General features: G+C 36.5%; 1 protein-coding gene across 3 annotated transcripts; it reads left to right on the top strand.

Moving 5' to 3' along the window:
- Positions 1–339: 339 nt before the first annotated feature.
- Positions 340–14,435, top strand: SMG7 (Telomerase activating protein Est1). 3 transcript variants are annotated; one of them, XM_088855672.1, is made up of 9 exons: positions 340–416; positions 4,016–4,083; positions 4,226–4,368; positions 6,531–7,136; positions 8,084–8,206; positions 10,533–10,765; positions 11,050–13,092; positions 13,632–13,783; positions 13,975–14,435. In XM_088855672.1, exons 3-7 carry the CDS (start codon positions 4,300–4,302, stop codon positions 13,052–13,054), a joined length of 3,036 nt encoding a protein of 1,011 aa, XP_088711798.1. In that variant the 5' UTR covers positions 340–416; positions 4,016–4,083; positions 4,226–4,299; the 3' UTR covers positions 13,055–13,092; positions 13,632–13,783; positions 13,975–14,435. The 3 variants fall into 3 exon arrangements, with proteins under 3 accessions (XP_088711798.1, XP_020530570.1, XP_006856550.1); XM_020674911.2 differs by lacking the exon at positions 4,016–4,083 and having other exon boundaries at positions 340–777; XM_006856488.4 differs by lacking the exon at positions 4,016–4,083.
- The last annotated feature ends 5,719 nt before the right edge of the window (positions 14,436–20,154 follow it).

Below are 20,154 nucleotides of genomic sequence, written 5' to 3' on the forward strand. Positions count from 1 at the left end.
ACGAGAATAAATGTTGTCTCAAGATTGAACAAAGACTGTCCAAAATTTAAAAGGTGAGATCTAAGTATCAAAAACTCAAAATTCAACATTTTTTTTTTAAAATAATTATCTTGGGCATGTTTGGTTGACATTATTTTTATATGAAAATTTCACTCATGTGGTTATATTTAAGAATATTTTCACACAAATTACGTGCCAATTGGTGTGAACAAATCTTTTTTGAATAAAGGAATAAATGAACAGTTTGATCCTGTGGGACGACAGTATAGGTCCTCAACAAACAAAGAGGGCTCGTGATTTGTTTTTGTATATAAACGAGGAAGAGAGCGGACGTTAAGTCTCTCCGCCAAGCTCAGGCACCGTTCCCCCTGTCTCTCTCTCCCCTTCCTTTCTCTCTCTAGGCCCATTCTCCTCAGGTACGCCATAACCTCTTTCAGCGTTTTTTTCATTCATCTTTTTTTTTTTTCTTTTTATCTCTATATTTGTACCTTATGTTCTTTGTGGTTTTAGCCTCTTTTTGGTTTTCATTGTGTTTTTTGATGGGATAAGTCAATTTGATTGGTACTAGGGTTAGGGTTTCAAATGGGATAGGCTCGAATATGGGAAATTTAGGGTTCTTGGTGTTAAATCTGTTATCTATCGCTAGCTTGTGGTTTTTATGGCTTGGGTTTCGCTTTAATTATCTGGTAATCGAAGCAAATGGGTGAGGGCTCGGATTCACTGTCAATATGCAGGTTTTGATGACCCAGAATTCATGGTTGATACCTCTCTGATTAGGTTGACTTTTTAATTTCTTTAAACTTGGTTCCTTTAGTGTCAATGGGATCACGCTGGTCTGCAGATCTTTGATTGATTGTGGGCTGGCGCTTGTTTGATTGTTCGTTCTGAGGATATATATTGATGGGGTTTGGATGAATTTGAAATCTAAGTTCTATGGCCATCATTTTCCAGTTGTAAGAAGGGTTTAGTTTGGGAGATTAGCTTTTTAATACATGCGATTGGGTTAATTTCTTCTCTGGTTTATGGGGTGTGAGATCTCAGGCTATGCACTTATCCAACAAAAGGAGAGAGTATTTTATGCTACTTATCTGTTATATTTAGTTTCTGTTTGATGTACGTTATTATGCAGCTTGATACCTGCCTATATAGCATGGAAGCCATGCCTATTCTTTGATTGATTGGCTTCATAAGGCCTATTGAATGTGTCTGGTTTCCCTACCTCGTGTCATACTTTAATGGGATTTGCATAGTTGGAATTGGAACCTAGTTGGTTTATGAAATGTTTGGGTAATATCACTTATATTTACTATTTTTTCATCTCACTTCACTTTTTTTTAAAAAATAATTTCAGCAGTAGTTTGCAAAGGATTGGTTGTTGTTGTAGAATTGTATTTGGAGATGTTGATAGTTATAAGAGATATGTCTTAAATTTATTCTCCTGTTATTTGACCATTGATTTCTTTTGCTGTTCATATACTTGCACAATCATAAATTCTAGTTCTACTGTTTACCAGTTGACCTTATGTTACTCGATAAGTGGATGCCTATCTGCTTTCCTGTGAGTCTTTGCCCTAAGTTACAATTGATACGCATGAAAATATTTGTGAGAGTATTTTCACATGAAAGAACTCCCCCATGTGATTAGGTTGTGAGAGTTTTTTCGGATGAAAGAAATCCTCCATGTGATTAGGTGGCAGTTTTTTCATAACAATTGGTAAGCATTTTTGGTTGTGAAAATTTTTTTACACCTAATCGCGTGGGAGGGTTCTTTCATGTGAAAATACTTTCATGAAAATATTTTCAGGTGCCAAACCTGCCCTAACTTCACAGTTGGTGCTTTGCAGTCGGAGGCCTGGTCATTCAGTTCAATTTAGGGCTTGTTTAAGCTCCATTGCTTCTTGATTATGTGACTTTATATATAGGAACTATTCTCCTCTCGAACAATGTATAAAAATTGCTTGATGCAAGTGCCTAGGCAGTAGTTTGAGGCTGGGGGTTGTCTAGGAACCTCTCTCAGGGCAAGACAGCCACACCCCCCCCTTCCTTCTCACTCCTCCCGCCTCAGCCTCTTCCCTTTATGTGGCTGCCTCATGTGGCATTTAGCATCTATGCTGAGGCACCTGCCTTGGGCTGCCTATGGGCGGACGGTGGAAAATGCCCTCTGGCCACGGTCATTTTGCACCTTTCCCCCAATTTCAAGGGTGAGAAAGACAAATGGAGGTGTACTATGACCACCATGCCAACCGCCTCTCCCCCAAAAACCACTACCACCACCATCACATGCACACATGTTGCTCCCTAACTTCTTTTTTGATTGAAAAAATATAAAAAAATCCATAATTTTGAAGATTGAAAGAGCTAAAAACTTTGAAAAGTTGTATGAAATTGAAAGCTTTCTAATGTGTTTATTTGTGAAATATCAAGAGGGTTGCAAGGAAGATTTTGGGTGATTTATAGCTCAATATTCATGCAAAACATTGGGGATTTAAGATTTGACAATTTGTTATGTGTCCTTTTCACTATATGTAGACTTGCTCCTATGCAATTTAGTAGTTTGAGTTATATGGACTTGCTCCTATGCTATTGAGTAGTTTGAGTTATGTGGACTTACTCCTATGCATCAAACATTTGGAAGTCATCTTCTTCTTTCCTTCTTCTTATATGTAGAGCGAGTGCATATGGGTTCATGTGTGTGTCTGGGTATGTGTGTGAATTTGTGTGCGAGAGAGGCCTCGCATCGAACCCTTGGAGGCCATCTTTTCCCTCTTCTTCTCATACTGAGAGAGAGAGAGAGAGAGAGAGAGAGAGAGAGAGAGAGAGCACATGGGCTTGTGAGCGAGAGAAGGGCCTTAAGCCCTTAACCATTCTTATAGGCCTTAACTATTTTATTTTATTTTTTATTTTTTTACCTATTTTTATAGGCCGTAACTATTTTTTTTTATTTTTTAAGGGAGTTTACCTTTGTTTTTTTTTTCCCCTTTTTTGGGCTGCACTAAGCACATAGGAAAGTACTTTTTTGCCCTTGGCCAAGGGCCTTTTGTGCCCTCGGCCAAGTTGCATCGAGGTGCCACCTAGGTGGCCACCTTGAGGTGATTGCTTGGGTGGCACCTCGGAGCAAGATTGCCTAGGCGTTTTGTGGCCAACTTTTTCAACAATGCATTCAAATTTTTAATTTTTAATAGATTATACAAATGTTGTATATATATAATAAGTAACGTATAATTTATTAGTTAATTACGTACATCTTATGTAATTATATACAGTATATGCATATAAATGTCTGCTATATACATATATATGCATAGGGCTGGGGTGCCTTAGGAGTGAGGTACCCGTACCCCACCTAGGCTGCCATCCCCCCCCCCCCCCCTGGTGCCCAGTGACTGTTTAGATCCCTCCTCATGCCTTGCTCGCTTGTGCAGACATTCATGTATTTACTATTTAGTTACCATTACGTTTTCATTGGTAATAAGCCTTTTATAAAAGATTAAAAATAAATAAATATACAACTGAAGCGACTAACTCTACAGTGGAATTTTATCTGATAGCAAGCTATTTCTTAATAGACCATGTTTGCAAATTTCTTAATAGACCATGTTTGCAAATTCTATTAGCCATGGAGTTTACATTGCTAGGAGCATGTGTCGTACATCATTGAAAGTTTTAATAGAAGATCACCAACTTTCATTAAGATCTTTAATAGCCTAAAAAATCTCTACTTTCCTCCGTTCAACCATCTTTATAAATTGTCTTTTTTATGTTTATGTAACCCATTTTAGAAATTTAAGTCACCAAATTGTTTCCATCATCCATTTATTGATAATTGTAAAGAATTTTCTTCCAGTTTATGACAGTGCACTAGCCTTAGAAGACCTTTTTCAAGCCTCTGGTGTTCTTTATCTCCCTCTATTTCCATTTTGTATTTTTATTTTTTTCATTTGAAGTTTAGCCTTCACTTTCTCACTCTGAGCTAAGTGAGTTGTAACATCTAGGTTTCCTCTTTTATGTAACTCAGACTATTGAGTAGGACTAGGAGCCATCATTGCGTCATTTTTGCATTAAGTTGCCTTCATAGAAGATCGAGTAAGTTTGGATCATTCTAGATTTAAATCTGGCTTTCCTTCTTTTATGGATAATTGAAAGTATTTGGATGTTTGGGCAGTATTTTATTCTCTTTTAGTTATGATCGTTGCACCAGTTCATCTTGTTTATGGTACTCTTTCAGATTTTTGATGCTGATCAGAAATTGAAGCTGTCTATGTTGACCTTCCAGCATCATTTATACGTATTTGATGGACAATGACTATTCCAATGGAGAATGTGTCTGCTCCGTCATCCCGGGAGCTTGTTCAACGTCTTTATAAGAAGGTATGTAAATGTTTTTGTGAAGACTGTGAAACTGTATTTTTCTCTTAGTTGCAGACCTAATGTTGATCTCTTCTAAGTCTTCTAAGTTCTAACTCAAAATTGGTTTCTGAAGTAATTGTTTGTTGTATTTAGCAATTTGATCGTAAGTAAGTTATGGATATATAGTCAATGTTTTGAGGGAGCACCTGAGCAGTTTTCTTTCCTTTTTTTTTTCCGGTTTTTTTTTTGGGGTGGGGGGGAGGGCGTGTGTGAGTGGGTCGGGTGATCGTGGGGGGTTTGGGTGCTCATGTATTTTTTTTTTTGAAGTATCTGAAATCTTGATTGGTTCTTGAGTATTGATGCAGTCAATGATTGATCATGGGAAATCTGTAGTTAGTGGGATCATGTACTTCTCTTCTGTTATCTAATGGGACAATAGCTATGAGTAAGCTAGGACAATTTCAACATCTCATGGAAAAGCAAGAGCCTCACAGAAACAATAGGAGCCCAATTTCCATAGAAGGAATAAATAGAGGGATGCATTATTGATAGAAACCCCTGATTGTGGGAAGGGCCTTGTGGTGGACTTGTACTCGGTGATTGTCGCGCATCCTAAATTTATGAAGAAAAATATATGCATCAAATAAAAGCTCATCAACCGTACAAAATACATCTTCGTAGATGTAGCTTGGATGCGACCAGTGGTTTAGAATACTCGCATTCTCAATTTTTTTCAGTTGCAAGTCTTAAAACATTTGGAAGTGCCTTAAACGATACAAGTACACCCTAACAAAAGTGCTTGCATAAAAGCTTCCATGGAAAGCCCATTGGCACTTGAATGAATGGTTTGGACTTTTGTACTTCAAACTGGATCCCACTTTTTCTTAGGTCTTGTATGGTGATATTTGCATATAATGGAGAGGTGTTTGCCAAAAAAAAAAAAAAAGTATCAATCTTGGTGCCAAAGACACCAAGTCTTAGGTACATCATGTTATGTAATAGTCTGGGTTCTGCACATGCCTGTGAGGGCTGTATTTATTGTTTGCTTGGAAACCATATACTCTTCGTGTTTTCTGTGTGATCGTATGATGCATGACACACTGGAAGCATTTTTTATCAGTTTGACCTGAGATTTAAACTGATTCTTGATTTCATTAGCAATTACTTTTATTTTATTTGTTGTACTTCTTGTATGTTTTGAGGACATTTATTTGGAAAGAGATGAGGGATTTCCCCTTTTTTTTTTTTTTTTAAGGTTTGCACTTTATTTGTTTACTTTTGTTTTAAAGTTGGTTTTTGAGGCTTTATTATATATCTAATCGTGAAACATGTAGGACAATTAGAGTGTTGAATGCTCTTCTATAGTACTTACCCAAAAAAAAGGAATGCTTTTCTATAGTTTGTGGTTTTAGGTTTTTCTAGTATATTAGCTTTTATGGAATGCATCGAGTTGGCAGAGTTCAGTAAAAACATTTGTTTTGTTAATTAAAGATGTGGGATCTGTCATAAATTTATGTTGAGGACTGTGTGCATTCGTGCGTGTGTTTGTATATATGCATGAATGTATGTATGCATGTACGTATGTGGGGGATTTTTTGATGGTCCTAGAGGACCACTAAAATCTGGTGTTTCCCACCTCATCCTGGCTTATCTGGTGTTTCCCACCTCATCCTGGCGTAGTGTTGGACCTCAGAGAGCTGCAGTTCTCCAAACTCACTTTCCCCCAAGGAAGATCAATTTTGCATTCGGAATTGCTGCCACCCCATAATCAGTCTGGACCCTATGTGAACGACGGTTGGATTTGGGGAACCTTCTCTTCAGATCAAAATTAGACTCTTGAGGCTTTTTTGGTTTCCTTGCCCAGTGAGACGGGGTGCCTGAGATTATAGGTGGCCCTTTGGGAAGGCTTTAGTTAATGTACATGTGCTTTTGTAGCCATCAGTACAACTACATACTTACCTGATGTTTAACATTACAATATTTAGTTTCTTTAGATGCCTACGAGATTTGTTTGCATACAGACAGATACATATATAGGCCTGATACATATAGACATTCATTTATATAGATAATAAGGTGATGCCACCTTAGTTAGATATCAATTTATCCTGATATGCGATGCTTCTTCATTTTTGTGTTCATCTCTTTGGTTATTGAGAAAAGCAAATTTGCATCTTTCACAGAATATTGAGTCGGAGAAAGCCCTGAGGAAGTCAATCCAGTCAAAAGTTCCTTCGGATCCTAACATATGGAGACAGATGCGTGAGAACTATGAAGCAATTATCCTTGAGGATCATGATTTTTCTGAGTCTCATGACATTGAGTACGTTCTATGGCAAATGCATCACAAGCGTATTGACGAGTTTAGAGCTCGACTTCGTGTTGCTTCTGCTTCTACAGGAGCGAATCTGCCTCCTCCAGGGGGGAAAGGCTTAGTGGGACGTGACCAAATCAATAAAATTCGTTCTGTCTTTAAAAGTTTTGTGTCCGAGGCAACTGGTTTCTATCATGACCTGATTGTGAAAATTAGAGCGAAGTATGGGCTGCCTCTGGGTTACTTTTCTGATAGTGCAGAGACTCAGACTATCTTAAGCAAAGATGAGAAGTCTGCTTACATGAAGAAAGGACTTATGTCCTGTCACCGTTGTCTGATTTACTTGGGAGACCTTGCACGTTACAAGGGAACATTTGGAGAAGGTGATTCAATCAACCGTGATTTCCAAGCTTCATTGAGTTACTACGTACAGGCTTCTCGTCTTTTGCCTACAAGTGGGAATGCTCATCATCAGGTCTGTTTCTGTTGTTATTTGATGTTGGTTTGGTAACTCATTTTATGGATAACCTTGATGTTTCATCTTATTTTATAGTTTCTTCATTTAGTGATAAACTAGCTAATAACATGTCCATTGCATGAGGCTCACATTTGTGTGAGTTTCTTCATCAAACAATTGAATTTTCAACTCTTCTTAAGATTTGTTCTATTTATAAAATCAAATGTATGATAAACATTTTTACATATTAAATTATGAAATACCATTTGTCTTAAACATAATGAATGCCATTTTATAACTAGAGATTTGAAATTTGCAGAAACGAATCCTATTATATCCATTTTACCAAATTTTAGGTACTAGGTACTATTATTTATTTATTCATTAATTCATTCCAAGATAGAAATAATTGAAGTCTACAACTATTCTCAACTATTATTTATTTACTGTTAGCCACTCAGGGAGGGTGTGCTTACAGTCTTACTCTTTGTAAACTCCCATAGCAATACAATGTTAACCGTTATCAAAAAAAAAAAAGTTTCCTATTTATAATATCCATTTATATTTTTTAGGTTTTCAATTATGAATATTCTTTGTTTTAAAAATAATTAATGCAAATTTGAAATACAAGATTTGAAATCTTAGAAAAGACATTAAATGGGAGTCCTACGTCTTCTACACTTTTGAGAGAGTATATAGGAATTGATTGGGGCTAGAGATAGAGATAATTTTTTTGAATGTGCTTCAAGATAGGGATTGAGAACTTGGAATGGAATGTGAGGAGACAGATGATCTAGGAATCTAAAGTCACTCATTCGTTTAGAGGGAAATTTTAGGAAAATTGGATGGAAAAGGAGTTATGGGAAGATTTAAAAATTCAGATTTCTATTTTTTGTTCCTCAGATACAGTTGTCTATGCACATACCTTAAAATATTCTTCACATTGGTAATTGATTCCTTTTCAGCTTGCAATATTGGCATTATTAATGGGAGATGAGTTGATGGCTCTATACCGATATTCCCGTAGTTTGGCAGTGGAGACCCCTTTTTCCACAGCCAGGGACAATCTGATTGTCATGTTTGATAAGGTACATTGCCATTCACATCTGTTTAATTCTATATCATACTGCAAAGATTGCTGTTTCAAAATTTATCCATGATCAGAAGCAGAGAGATGATCAATATTTTTTGTTTTCTGATGCATTTGAATTGAATTATGGAGTTTATCATCTTGGCAGTTTGTATGATCATGTTTTAGTTTGTATTCTGGAAAATGACATTTGTTTATGAGGAGTTTATAATCTAAATACGGTCTATCAATTTTGCTTATCAAACTTACACATTGTTTTACTTGATTCTTCTAAAATGGCAGTTTATTTTATCAGCAGTAACATTTGTTTTGACAAATTAGTAATTTATTGAGAAAACTTGATTCCTCACTATAGTGACTTGTTCATCTGTGTTGGGTAACTTATTGAGGATTTGAGAATGAATCATGACGATAGTGATTTTTATTTGTTGGAATCTTTTGTTTGGCCTCATTTTTGAATAAATCATGTCTAGAGTGATTCTTGGTTGTTGGAACCTTTTGTTGGCTTCATATTCTAGACGTGTTGCCAATCTTATTTCGACTTCAAAGTTAGGGCCACTTTGCTAACTAATAACTGATTCTTGTCTTGTTTGTGAATGGAAAAAGATAGAAAAGAAGGGGAAGTTGACAAGAAAACATAATATGTGGGAAGGCTTTATAAGGGACATAAAATTTTGAATTTTTGAAAGGCTTTCTTGTGGATAGTTTGACTTTTTAGTTGTTTCTTGGAATAGCAGATTGTTTTCAGAGAGCGCAGGGGGGGCATGGATGCCACTTGTATGATGAATATTCGATAAGGATGAGTGAATGAATAGCTGCTGTTTAGGGTGGTATCAATTATTTACCTTGAGAAAAGTGGTAGGAAGGATAAGGTAGTTGTTTAGGACTTGGCTTGTTTTTTCTTCTCTCTTCTTTCTTTCTGATTGGTTCGGCTGGTTTATCATATTTTTTATGTAGATGATGGTGGGAATTTCTCAATAGGGATGGTTGGAGGAAGGACCACATCCAAGTTTTTTTGTCCTTTTTCTTTATCTTATTTTTCAAGTTTAAATTACTTGTAGGATTTTTAGAAAAGACCTTTCCATGAGTCCAGTGTTTGTGTCCTTTTTTTTTTTTTTTTAATCTTGGTGGGTTGGAGGAAGGACCACATCCAGGTTTTTTATCCTTCTTGTTTATCTTATTTTCAAATTTGAACTACTTGAGATGTTTAACATGTTTAACATCTTGGACGGTTAACATGTTTAACTATGAACTTCGATCAGGATTGAAGTTTTTTATTATCAATAGTGTGTTTCATGGTGGGGGAAGGGAATCAGTTGACCATTCTGCAGAAACTCTACATGGAAAGGTTATGGTTGTATTCTGAACATTTTAGCTTTTGCAAATATGCTGTATCCAGATGACCACTTGCAACTTCTGCTTTTGTTTAGCTTGGTTCAAGTATGCATAGGCTAAAATTGTTGGTTACTATTTCGGTATTGCAAAATTTGCAAGATGAATGAGATTGTAGACATTAAGGACTAGGAGGAAATTAGATTGAAGTTTTATTGTGCTTAACATCTTTCCTGTGCAACGTTATTAAACCCCTTCACGAGGAGCATGCCTCACTTAGGCCATTCAAGCGGCTGCTTAGAATTCGTAAATGGTGGTATACTTCTATAATATGCACAAGTTAATAATTATTCAATATATCTTTTATATCTAAATTATGATTGGGAAGGTTTTATGGCCTTGTCACATTCTACAACTCTTCCTCTTAAGAATATATTTTAGATTGAAGCCAAAATCTTGGTTTGGTATGTAATTTTCTAATACAGAGTTTTTTATTCTATGTGGAGAAATCTCAAAGGTGTTAATCTAATTCTTCATTGCAAAACTAAGAAATTGCTATCATTATTGGGGGGTCATGGGGTGTATTGTCTGGGGGTGGAGGTCTGTGGCATAAGAATTCGTACGTATCCTTCCTTTTCCCCCTCCTTATAAGGAGCAGAATAGCAAAAAATGCTCAAAACTCCAGGACGGTTTTCTTTAAGGTTTCATGGGCTGTCAGGCTGCCCATGAGGTCTGAGGCTCTGGGCATACTGTTTTTGATGGCCAGAAGCAAGAGCGTATTGGTGGCCTTCGATAATATTATTATGTAAGAGAGTTTTGTACCTATTATATACAGCTTGTTGCTTTGATTAGTCATGTCCTACTTGGTATTGCTCCTTGTCCGTGTTTTTAATATTTTCTCCTCCTGGTGATGGCATACTTGTTCTTGGCTCCTTTAGCTTAATTTTTACCTGAATGATGTATGTAATCTTATTTAATTTCTATATTTACAGAATCGACTGAGTTACTCAGAGTTGCCTTTGGATACCAAGGTTTCTACAGCTAAGACTGTTCCAGTGAGGACTGCTAGTCGAGGACGGGGTAGGGTAGAAGCTAGGCTTCTTGCCAAAGATTCCAAAAGAGATGGCACTCCTGCAAAGGAGAAATCCAGGAGCATTTCTGAGATCAATAACACCTTTCGTACACGATTTGTTCGGTTGAATGGAATCCTTTTCACTCGCACAAGGTACGTAGGCTCATATTATGAAGAAGGGAAATTTATCGACCCGTAAGAGAGGATCTATTTAACATTTTTTCCCAATTGCTAGTATTCCACTTGTGATCATGTGTCTTTTGATGTTGTTTTGAAATTAAATCAAAAGACATGGCTAAAAATGCTATATAATACATCTCTCATGGGTATTTAGGTAAATTTCCCTATAAAGAATTCTAAATTCTCTTATCAACCTTATCATCAGAAAGAAGTTCTATTGTAGGAAGCAACTCTTACATGTTCTGTTGTTCCTCCAGCTTGGAAACATTTGACGATATCTTCTCTTTGTTAATCAATGAATTCGAGGAGCTCCTTTCTAACGGGCCTGAAGAAGAGCTGGGTTTTGCTTCAGATGCTGATGAAAATGGACTGTTTATTGTTCGGGTCATTGCTATTCTCATCTTCACAGTGCATAATGTAAACAGGGAGGCTGAGGGTCATTCATATGCTGAGATCTTGCAGCGCTCGGTACTTCTTCAAAACGCATTCACTGCAGCCTTTGAGTTTGTGGGCCGCATTCTCAAGAAATGCATTGACCTAGAGGACATCTCTTCGAGTTCTCTTCTGGCCAGTGTTCTGGTCTTTATCGAGTGGTTGGCTTGTCGTCCTGATATAGCCTCTGGCAGTGAGGTTGAGAAGAGAGAGGCTGTTGCTAGATCGTTTTTTTGGCATCAATGTATATCCTTCTTGAACAAGCTTATTCTGAGTGGAGTTGTGGGCATGGATGGTGATAATGGATCCATGGAGATGGGTAGCTATATTGAAGGTGAATCTGGAGGTTGTTTGGCCCTTTGGGAAGATTTTGAGTTGAGAGGGTTTCTTCCTCTTGCCCCATCTCAGCTTATCATGGACTTCTCGAGGCAGTACTCACCTGGTGATGATGGTGGGAAGAAGGAGAAAACTGTCCGTGTTCAAAGGATTTTAGCTGCTGGGAAGGCTCTTACTAATGTAGTTAAAGTTGATGAACAAGGGCTCTATTTCGATGAGAAGTCGAACAGGTTTGGCATTGGTATTAAGCCCCCAAGAGTTGAAGAAGATGACCTGGCAAGCTTTATACATGCCCCAAAGGGCAATGAGCCAAAGCAACAAACCCAATCAGAGGAAATCAGAAACTTGGGAGCAGCCTTGCAATCTAAGGTGCAACTCTATGCGGAAGTTGAAGATGAAGAGGATGAAGTGATTGTTTTCAAGCCTACATCAACTGATAATCATTCTGAAATGACGCCTCAAAAACTAACTTCTTTTGAAGTCCCCAAGACTGTTGAGATTTCTTTCAATGGTGGTGATTTCACTGATTATGAAGTGACTGTGGCACCTCCTCCACTCTCGAGTGATCCATTAAACATCAATTTTGTATCACCAGCAACCTTTGCAACTAATTCACCGGCTACCTATCCAAGTACCTCGCCAGCTACCTATCCAAGTAGCATCGGACTGCCATTACAACATGATCCATTAGGACAGCCACCTACTTTTCCAAGTAATATGCAACAACCTTTTCAACAAATCAACCCGACTACTTCAGCATGGCATATGGACCCCCAAGATCGTTATGTGAATGGAATGGCAAACTTGAGTTTTGATTTCAAGGGGTCAAATGTTGGGTGGGATCCCCTCAAAGGTTCTGGTGTTTCTTACCCCTCATTAGCCTCCTCCCCTATTCCATATTCATCATCAAATCAGTCTAAAGTTTTAGAAACAGTGATTCCCTCCAAGCTGGATTCCATCATGTCCTGTGGTGTAAATACTGATTCCATAACCACAAAAGCATCAACTGGTTGGGCTAGAAAAAGCGCAGTTAGCCGGCCAGTTACTAGGCACTTTGGGCCACCTCCTGGGTTCGGCCCAGTTCCTCCCATCAAGCAACAAGACAACATCCCTAAGCCTGGTTCAAATATGAAAAATGAGCAGCCCCTTTTGGATGATTATAGTTGGTTAGATGGATATGAGCCGTCTTCAACCAATGCTATGGAATGGAAAAACAATGGGGTTCCACCTATGTCGCGCCCTCCTTTTGTGCTTGCTGAGGATGCCAATAATTCGTTGAATGGTGTGTTATCGAGTTTCCCTTTTCCTGGCAAACAGGTCCCAAGTGTGCAGGCTGAACTGGAAAACCAGCAAAGGTTGCAGGCACGGCGTCAGCTTGTTGAACAGCTGAAGCTCTATCAAGAACAGTCCCAGCAGCAAGGGAGCCTTCATTCCACCTCGCTGCCAGAACAACAGCAAGGGCAGTCTCTGTGGTCGGGTCGGTTCTTTGTATGAGAAGCTTATATATTATACTCGTCTGTTGAGTACAACAAGTATGTTATCTTATCCTTGTTTTGGCTCTGATTCATTAGGTTGCTTTTCTTTTTAAGAAAAATGTTGGCTCTCCTTTTCTATCATGGGAAATATATCATGACCTATGTGATCATGATGACACTTGCCCCATCAATAGGTTGGATGGGATGGAGGGAGAGGGTGTCCTGCCAATATGTCATGATTTCACTTGCATGCTCAAGTCCTCCTCCATGATCCGATGAACTGATTGGATGTTGTTGACCTCTATGTAGTAGTAATCCATTGGACCATGGGGAAGCTACATGGTCATCACTCTCAATTGCAATGCAATGGTTGATGGTCGTGGAAATAAAGTGGGACCCACCAGAACATGGCATGACCTCCGTGCTGGTTCCCACTCCCCTTCACCATTGATCATTGAAATGGGTGGTGATATGATCATTGGAACATCTTTTTTCCACTGTGCATAAGGTTATAGTATCTTTTATCTTATCAGAATAATAACTGGGTTTGAGTTTCTGTTGAGGGCTTGCTAATGCTTTTCCTTCTGTGTTTGGAGGCTGGCGAGATTTGCCGACATGGTGATTTGCAATCGGCCCGTTGCTTCTGAATTGGGGGACCTCTGCCTTATGCCTACCTATCAGTGGTGTATGTTTTTCTTGGAGCATGGATGGTCACTGAAACATTTGCCGGCGCATGCCCTTGAAGCAGGTACGTCTATATGTATCATCATGCTTTCATATATTTGAAGCGCTAGTGTATCACTTACTTGCCTTGTCCACCAAAAAGGAAAGCTGTTCTTGTTTTCTCGCTATCAGATGTGAAATTCAAGCCAAAGCTTTACACTTTCTGATCACTCCACTCATTGTAGTAGAGTGCTAATATGCTTGCCTTTATTATAGAACGAGAGGAGCCGATGTTGATGAAAGGTATCTATCAGTTAGGTGGCCGGTTTCACCTGTTGGATTTTGGAATCCCATCAACAATAAAGATGGAGGCTTTGCAAGTGGCGTTTCCATGCTGAACGGTGGGCTCTTTTGCCGTTATGGTACAACGCGGCATTGGATGAGGGGCGGCGCTTTTGTACCCTTTTAAAAGTAGGTGAGCAATCGGAATTAGTTACAAAAGAGAAGCTTTTTCATAGTCATAGGTTGCAGATTGGTTAGAGTGGGGATGATGGAGTGAGGATGGTTATGTTCAATTAGAACTTACTATACAGTCTGGTATTAGTATGGCTAGTTACTTTTAAATATGGTTTGTTAGGAATTATTGTGGTGGATGGTAATCATGAAACTGCAAAAACTTTGTTAATATGTACTTGGGCTACTTAATTATAGTATGCTTTCAGTGTGGTTTTTAGTAATTGTATCTGATTTGACTTCCTCATTGGCTTCTCGATAGACATGGATGAAGCTAATATGAGCTATGTATCCATAATCTGTAGCCAAATGGCTCGCAAGGACCAAGTAGCTTTTGCTCCTTCCTACGCCATTTAATGACACTTGAGGCGCACACATCCATTTGTGCAGGACTTGCATACATTGCGCATAAATTACTATTCACAAGAATGTTGTAGTTTGTACATCATCGTTTGTTCATTCAAAGGTCATCCGAAAATTTTTTAGGTCTTGTTTGTTTCCCATGAATTTGTCAATCTTGTAGAAATGTATATCCTGGAATTGGCATTTCCTGGAATATGGTGCATCCTGTTTGGATTGCATGCGGTAAAACTGGGAAAATACAAATTCACTGTTTGGATTGCGAATAATTTTTTTCTGGAAATATAAATTTTAGATACTCCGTCTCAAAAACTCTTAGGTGCTTCTTCTAAAATTTGATAAAATTTCTTTCCAAAATTTTGATGTACTTTCTCTTTCTAAAACTTAAAATTTAAGATAGTTTATCTCTAAAAAATTTCAAGCAGTTTCTCTCTCTAAAAATTGATATAGTTTCTCATTCTAAAATTTTAAGGTACTTTTTTTATTTAAAACTTAAAATTTGAGATAGTTTTTTTCTAAATTTTTGAGATAGTTTGTTTCTTTAAGAAATTTTAAGTACTTCTCACTTTAAAATTTAATATGGTTACTCTCCTCCAAAATTTTTAAATGCTTTATCTCTCTAAAACTTAAATTTTGAGATAATTTCTCTCTAAAAGTTTTAGGTAGGTACTTTTCTATCTAAAATATGATAGAGCTTCTTTCTTTGAAGTTTTAAGATATTTTTTCTCTAAAAACTTAAAATGGGAGATAGTTTCTCTCTCTAAAAGTTTTCATGTAGTTTATCTATCTAAAATTTGATATGGTTTCTATTTTTAGTTAATAAACTCTCTAAAAATTAAAATTTGAAGTAGTTTGTATATGTAAAAGTTTTGAGATATTTCTCTCAATAAATTTTGAATTAGTTATTTTGTTTAAATTTTAATATCAATTTTCTCTCTAGAATTTTAAGATACTTTCACTCTCTAAAACTTAATATTTGTGATAGTTATTTGTTTTAGAAGTTTTTTAAATTTTTTTTTAGTTCCTCTCTAGAATTTAATTTAGTTTTTTTCTAAAATTTTAAGGTATTCTCTCTCTTTAAAACTTAAGATTTGAGATGGTTTCTCTCTCTAAAATTTTAAGATGCCCTCTTTAAAGCTTAAAATTTGAGATGGTTTTTTTTTTAAATTTTTTTATGTATTTTCTCTTCCTAAAAGATTTTAAGTACTTCTCTCTCTAAAATTTGATTTAGTTTCCCTCTTAAAATTTTTAGATGCTCGCTTTAAAACTTAAAATTTGACATAGTTTTCCTCTTTAAATTTTTTTTTATGTAGTATCTCCTTAAAAAAATTCATGTACTTCTGTTTCTAAAATTTGATTTAGTTTCTCTCCAAAATTGTAATATGGATCCGTGAAAAAACGGGTCGTTTTCATGAAATGTCAGTTCCATCTATTTTGGTGGAATTGAGATTTGCATGATTTAGGTTTAAAATGCAGATTCAGGAATCTTACATAAATCTCTATTCCAATATAAGTGTCAATTATAAGCGAATTAAGCATGATTATTCCTTTCTTTTCTAGGAAATGTGACTCGTATAAATCTGAATCCAAAAAACCAAACGGGTCATAAGTGTGCTTCAGGAAGGATTTGAATAAAATGCAAAGGATAAAATGAGTAAGGGAAAAAATTTATATAAGGGCAAGGCTCTAACAACTAAATTAAAGTGCACTTTAAAATCCAATAGAAAAGGTTATTGTAATGCTTAAAAATCTTCAAATTGCTCATCTTGACTTCAGAATGTATGGACATGAAAAAAAATGGTTCCAAGTCTTCGAAACAGTTTTAAAGATTTTTCAAGTGTTCCTAAATCTGTTTAATGTATACTGTTTTTGAAGCTTTAAAGTTTATAATTAGATTTGAAAATAAAGTTTCAAAACATCACAACGATTTCCAGTACCGAAAAACATATTCTGAGATTTTTTAAACGTACACCTTACTTTAATTGTTTGGGGCCTCAGCCTCGTACAAACCACACCTAAAATCATATGTGCTTGGAGAATTGGCATCCATGCTAACACAATCAAGAGAATGTGATTACATACATGTTAATACAATAAGATAAGATCATTACGTTCAAAAGAAAAATAAAAAAAATAGAAAGGGAAAAGAAAATGGCCCCTTGAGCAAGTATAATTCAGGGTAACGCATACAATGAGCACGGCTGAGGTTTGGATGGAAATTTAATATCTTTCAAGCCGTCAGATGTTAAATTGGACATGTCACCAAAATCCAACTAGACCAAAATGATTCGAAGAGTAGTATCATTTTTTAAGCAAAGTTTGAAAGGTGCCTTTCTCAAAATAATTTAAAAAATATGGTTATTTTGAACGTATATCAATAATTTTTCTAAATTTACATTTAACTTCTTTTTTTTTTGACAATAAAATTTACATTTAACTTCTTCTTCCTTGTCTTTTTTGTCAATTCACAACAGAATAAATCTCCCATTGAGCAGCAGCCAGCCGGCTATCAATATTAATTTATCAGTTGATTATTTTCAGTGCAAATATAATTCTCTCTTTTTTTTTTTTTTCCATTTTTTTTGAAAGTTAATTTGATTAGAGTATCCTCTAACATACACACATGCGCCCACACACATACTTATTTTGTAGATTTCTGACTCGTGCAAAATGATCGCATTGTTTGTTCTCAATGATTTTGGATGCTCTATTTTTCTTAGACCTTTTATTTACTCCACTTTTTTAGACATCATTGTCATCGGAACCTTTTCCAACTATTGGGATTGGCTACAAAGGAGAAATATGTTTGCCGGGAGTTGAAGCCACGGTTTATTGCTCAACAATGAACTAATATTGACTTTTTATCCATACCTTTGTGTACTACATGAACACGTCCACCCAATATCTTCAATGATGGGTGGAGAAAGTTCTTAGATTTGGTAATAGCCAAAGTATTTATCTCAAAAGATTTAGGGTATTATAGCCTTTAAATAAAAAATAAAATGGATTTTTTTGAAAAGCAAGAAGGAAGCCTCCATGATTTTTATATAAGGGATGAAAAGAGATAGTTCTCCTAGTTTGTGGAGTCACCCTATTACTGGTTATAGGAATGGTTGCCTTCTAAAGGGAGAGCAATAGGGCGTCCAAGACAGAGTTGAAGGACTTCTTGTAGAGAGCAATGGCCTCCAAGAAAGAGGCGTAGTATTCCATTGGGTAATGGGTTTGGTTATAAAAAGCTATATTATCGGTTCCAATTGAGTAGACTCTGGATCCCCAGATTACTCCAAAGTATGAGGCGCGCATGGCTGCTATTGCAGGGGGGGATGGCAACCCAAGTTATTATAGATGAGTTAGAGAGCCTATTAATCTGGAATGATATATTTGTTATTAAGAGCAACCATCGAGTTAAGGGCGTGCATTTAACTTGTGACTGTTGGTAGTATATGTAAGTACTGTTGGGTGTGTGTGGCCATTAAAGACCTTATGAGTACTTGTAATTTAATTTATTGATATAATAGAACATGAACTTAGTGAGAGTGTGGTCCTGTGTGAACGATTATAAGAAAATGATGTTTACTGATGCTGGACTGAGTTTTATGAGTTAGGCCAATTGATTGGGAAAACCCATGTTATCTGGGCATAATGAATAAATCGATAAAGGTTATAATGGGTCATCCCTTGATGAGGTCGGAGTATAGCTGGAAGAGTAAGCCGAGGGATTGTGTGACCTTTGTATGTGATTAAGGCCTTAAAAGACAGGGGCAAAGCCTCATATGCGTACCATCACAAGACATGCACATATGATAACTATTTTTCGAGAAAACGAACCACCTTTCAGGATGAAGCTTGTGCATGTACGAGAGATAACCTCTATGCGTCATAGAGTTGTGGATTGCATCAGGTCTAGGTGACCTTGGTACATCTCTAGGAGTGAACCTGAAATTCATAGATTAAGATTACTACTCCTTGCCCATTGGCTAGACTTTGGTGACCCACTAATGAGCTCCTGTATGTACTGTGGGTCATGGAGCGGTTTGAAAAAGCAAGTGTGGACCGTAGTCCACAGTAGAAGGTGGAGTGCCCCAACGTATATTTATTTATTCTTAGACCATATGGATCATTTTTCCATCAAAAATATTTAATTATGTTTGTTTTGATGTTATATTAGTTTTAAAATTGTTATTTGGTTTTTCTAAATATTTGGGTATTTTATTTATAAATTTTGGATTTATAAAAACATAGATATTGATTTTACATTAATTTAAATATTCAAATGGATTTCATAAATTCTAAAAACATTTATCTGAATGTAAAATTATTCAAAATTGTATGGGGGCCCATTTGTGCATGTGGGCCCACCATGACAAGTTGATAGGGCCTATGAGATGCCATCATGGGTGGTACACCCCACCACTTGGGATCTTTCTATTTTGTTGTGATCAACTGATTTGGCTTGAAGCCCAAGATGTGGTGTGTTTCGGAAAACTTGTGTTTTGAGGAAGCTTTGAAACCATGGGAAACCCCAAGAAAACCTAAAATCCTTTGAAGCATTATAAAAGGGATGGACCCTACCCAATACTCTTTACATCAATTTCTCTCTCTCTCTCTCTCATGAAAAATAGGGGGCACACCCCACTTAGAAGGAAACCCTCTCTTTTTCTCTCATAGAAACTCTCTCTCCCCCTATGGTAAGGCAGGGGCACGCCCCACTCATGGTGTCTTAATCTCTCTCTCCCATCTTGTTGAATTATGCCTAGAGGGTTTAAGGTGTAGAAAGGAGATGCTATCTCTCTCAACTACATTATCAAGGGGTTTTTATTTAAGTTTGAGATTTGAGTTCTTATTCCATTGAAGGTTTGATCTAAACTTGCTTTCCCAATATTAAGATTGCTGGTTGACTATTGATCTCGTGACATCAGAAAGAGGTGACTCGGTGCGGGGTGTAAAAACCCGGTTGAAGTAATCTCCGACATTTTATTTTATTGTGTTTTTTATTATTTTCAGGTTGTGCTTTTTTTTTGTTATTAAAAGAATGGTTTATAGTAGCATCAAGTTTTGAGATCCTAGATTTATTTATTTTATTTTATTTGAAGTTAATTTATTGTACAAAAGACTGTTTGTGAGTGATCTAAGCCGTGAAGAAAAAGAAAAAGAATAGAAAAAAAAAAATAAAAAAAATAAATATATATATATATATATATATACTCCGACTAGATCATACAAGTCATGCTTTCATCCCTATAATAAATGGATAGACTTTCGCAACATAATGAGTTCTATAATAAAGATTCTTCATCCCGTACAAAAATGGACTTTCACAACTCTCTCTCAACACATATTTCTCTCTGGAATTCCAGGGAGCATAACAATGAACTTATCTCTCACTCTACTCATTTTTCTAGTTCTTTCTCTTTATAATAACACAAGACTCTGGTGTTTGCTTTGGGCTTCAAACTTGGATGCATAGAGCTTTGGAGCATAAAAAGAGACATCTATTACAATATTGAAGATAATAAATATCGTCTTGACATAACACTCCTATGTGCCAAAAAAACAAGAAAAAATCAAGCTTCGATTTTCTAA

This window comes from Amborella trichopoda, chromosome 13 (genome assembly GCF_054954075.1).
Source record: "Amborella trichopoda isolate Santa Cruz 75 chromosome 13, AtrichopodaSantaCruz75HAP2 v2.0, whole genome shotgun sequence".
NCBI lineage: Eukaryota > Viridiplantae > Streptophyta > Magnoliopsida > Amborellales > Amborellaceae > Amborella > Amborella trichopoda.

Excerpts from the sequence above, each read along its gene's own strand:
- SMG7 (XM_020674911.2), top strand. The coding sequence starts at position 4,300 with ATGACTATTCCAATGGAGAATGTGTCTGCTCCGTCATCCCGGGAGCTT. Across the intron at positions 4,369-6,530 it reads TTCAACGTCTTTATAAGAAG|AATATTGAGTCGGAGAAAGC; the intron begins GTATGTAAATGT and ends CATCTTTCACAG. Across the intron at positions 10,766-11,049 it reads ATCCTTTTCACTCGCACAAG|CTTGGAAACATTTGACGATA; the intron begins GTACGTAGGCTC and ends TTGTTCCTCCAG.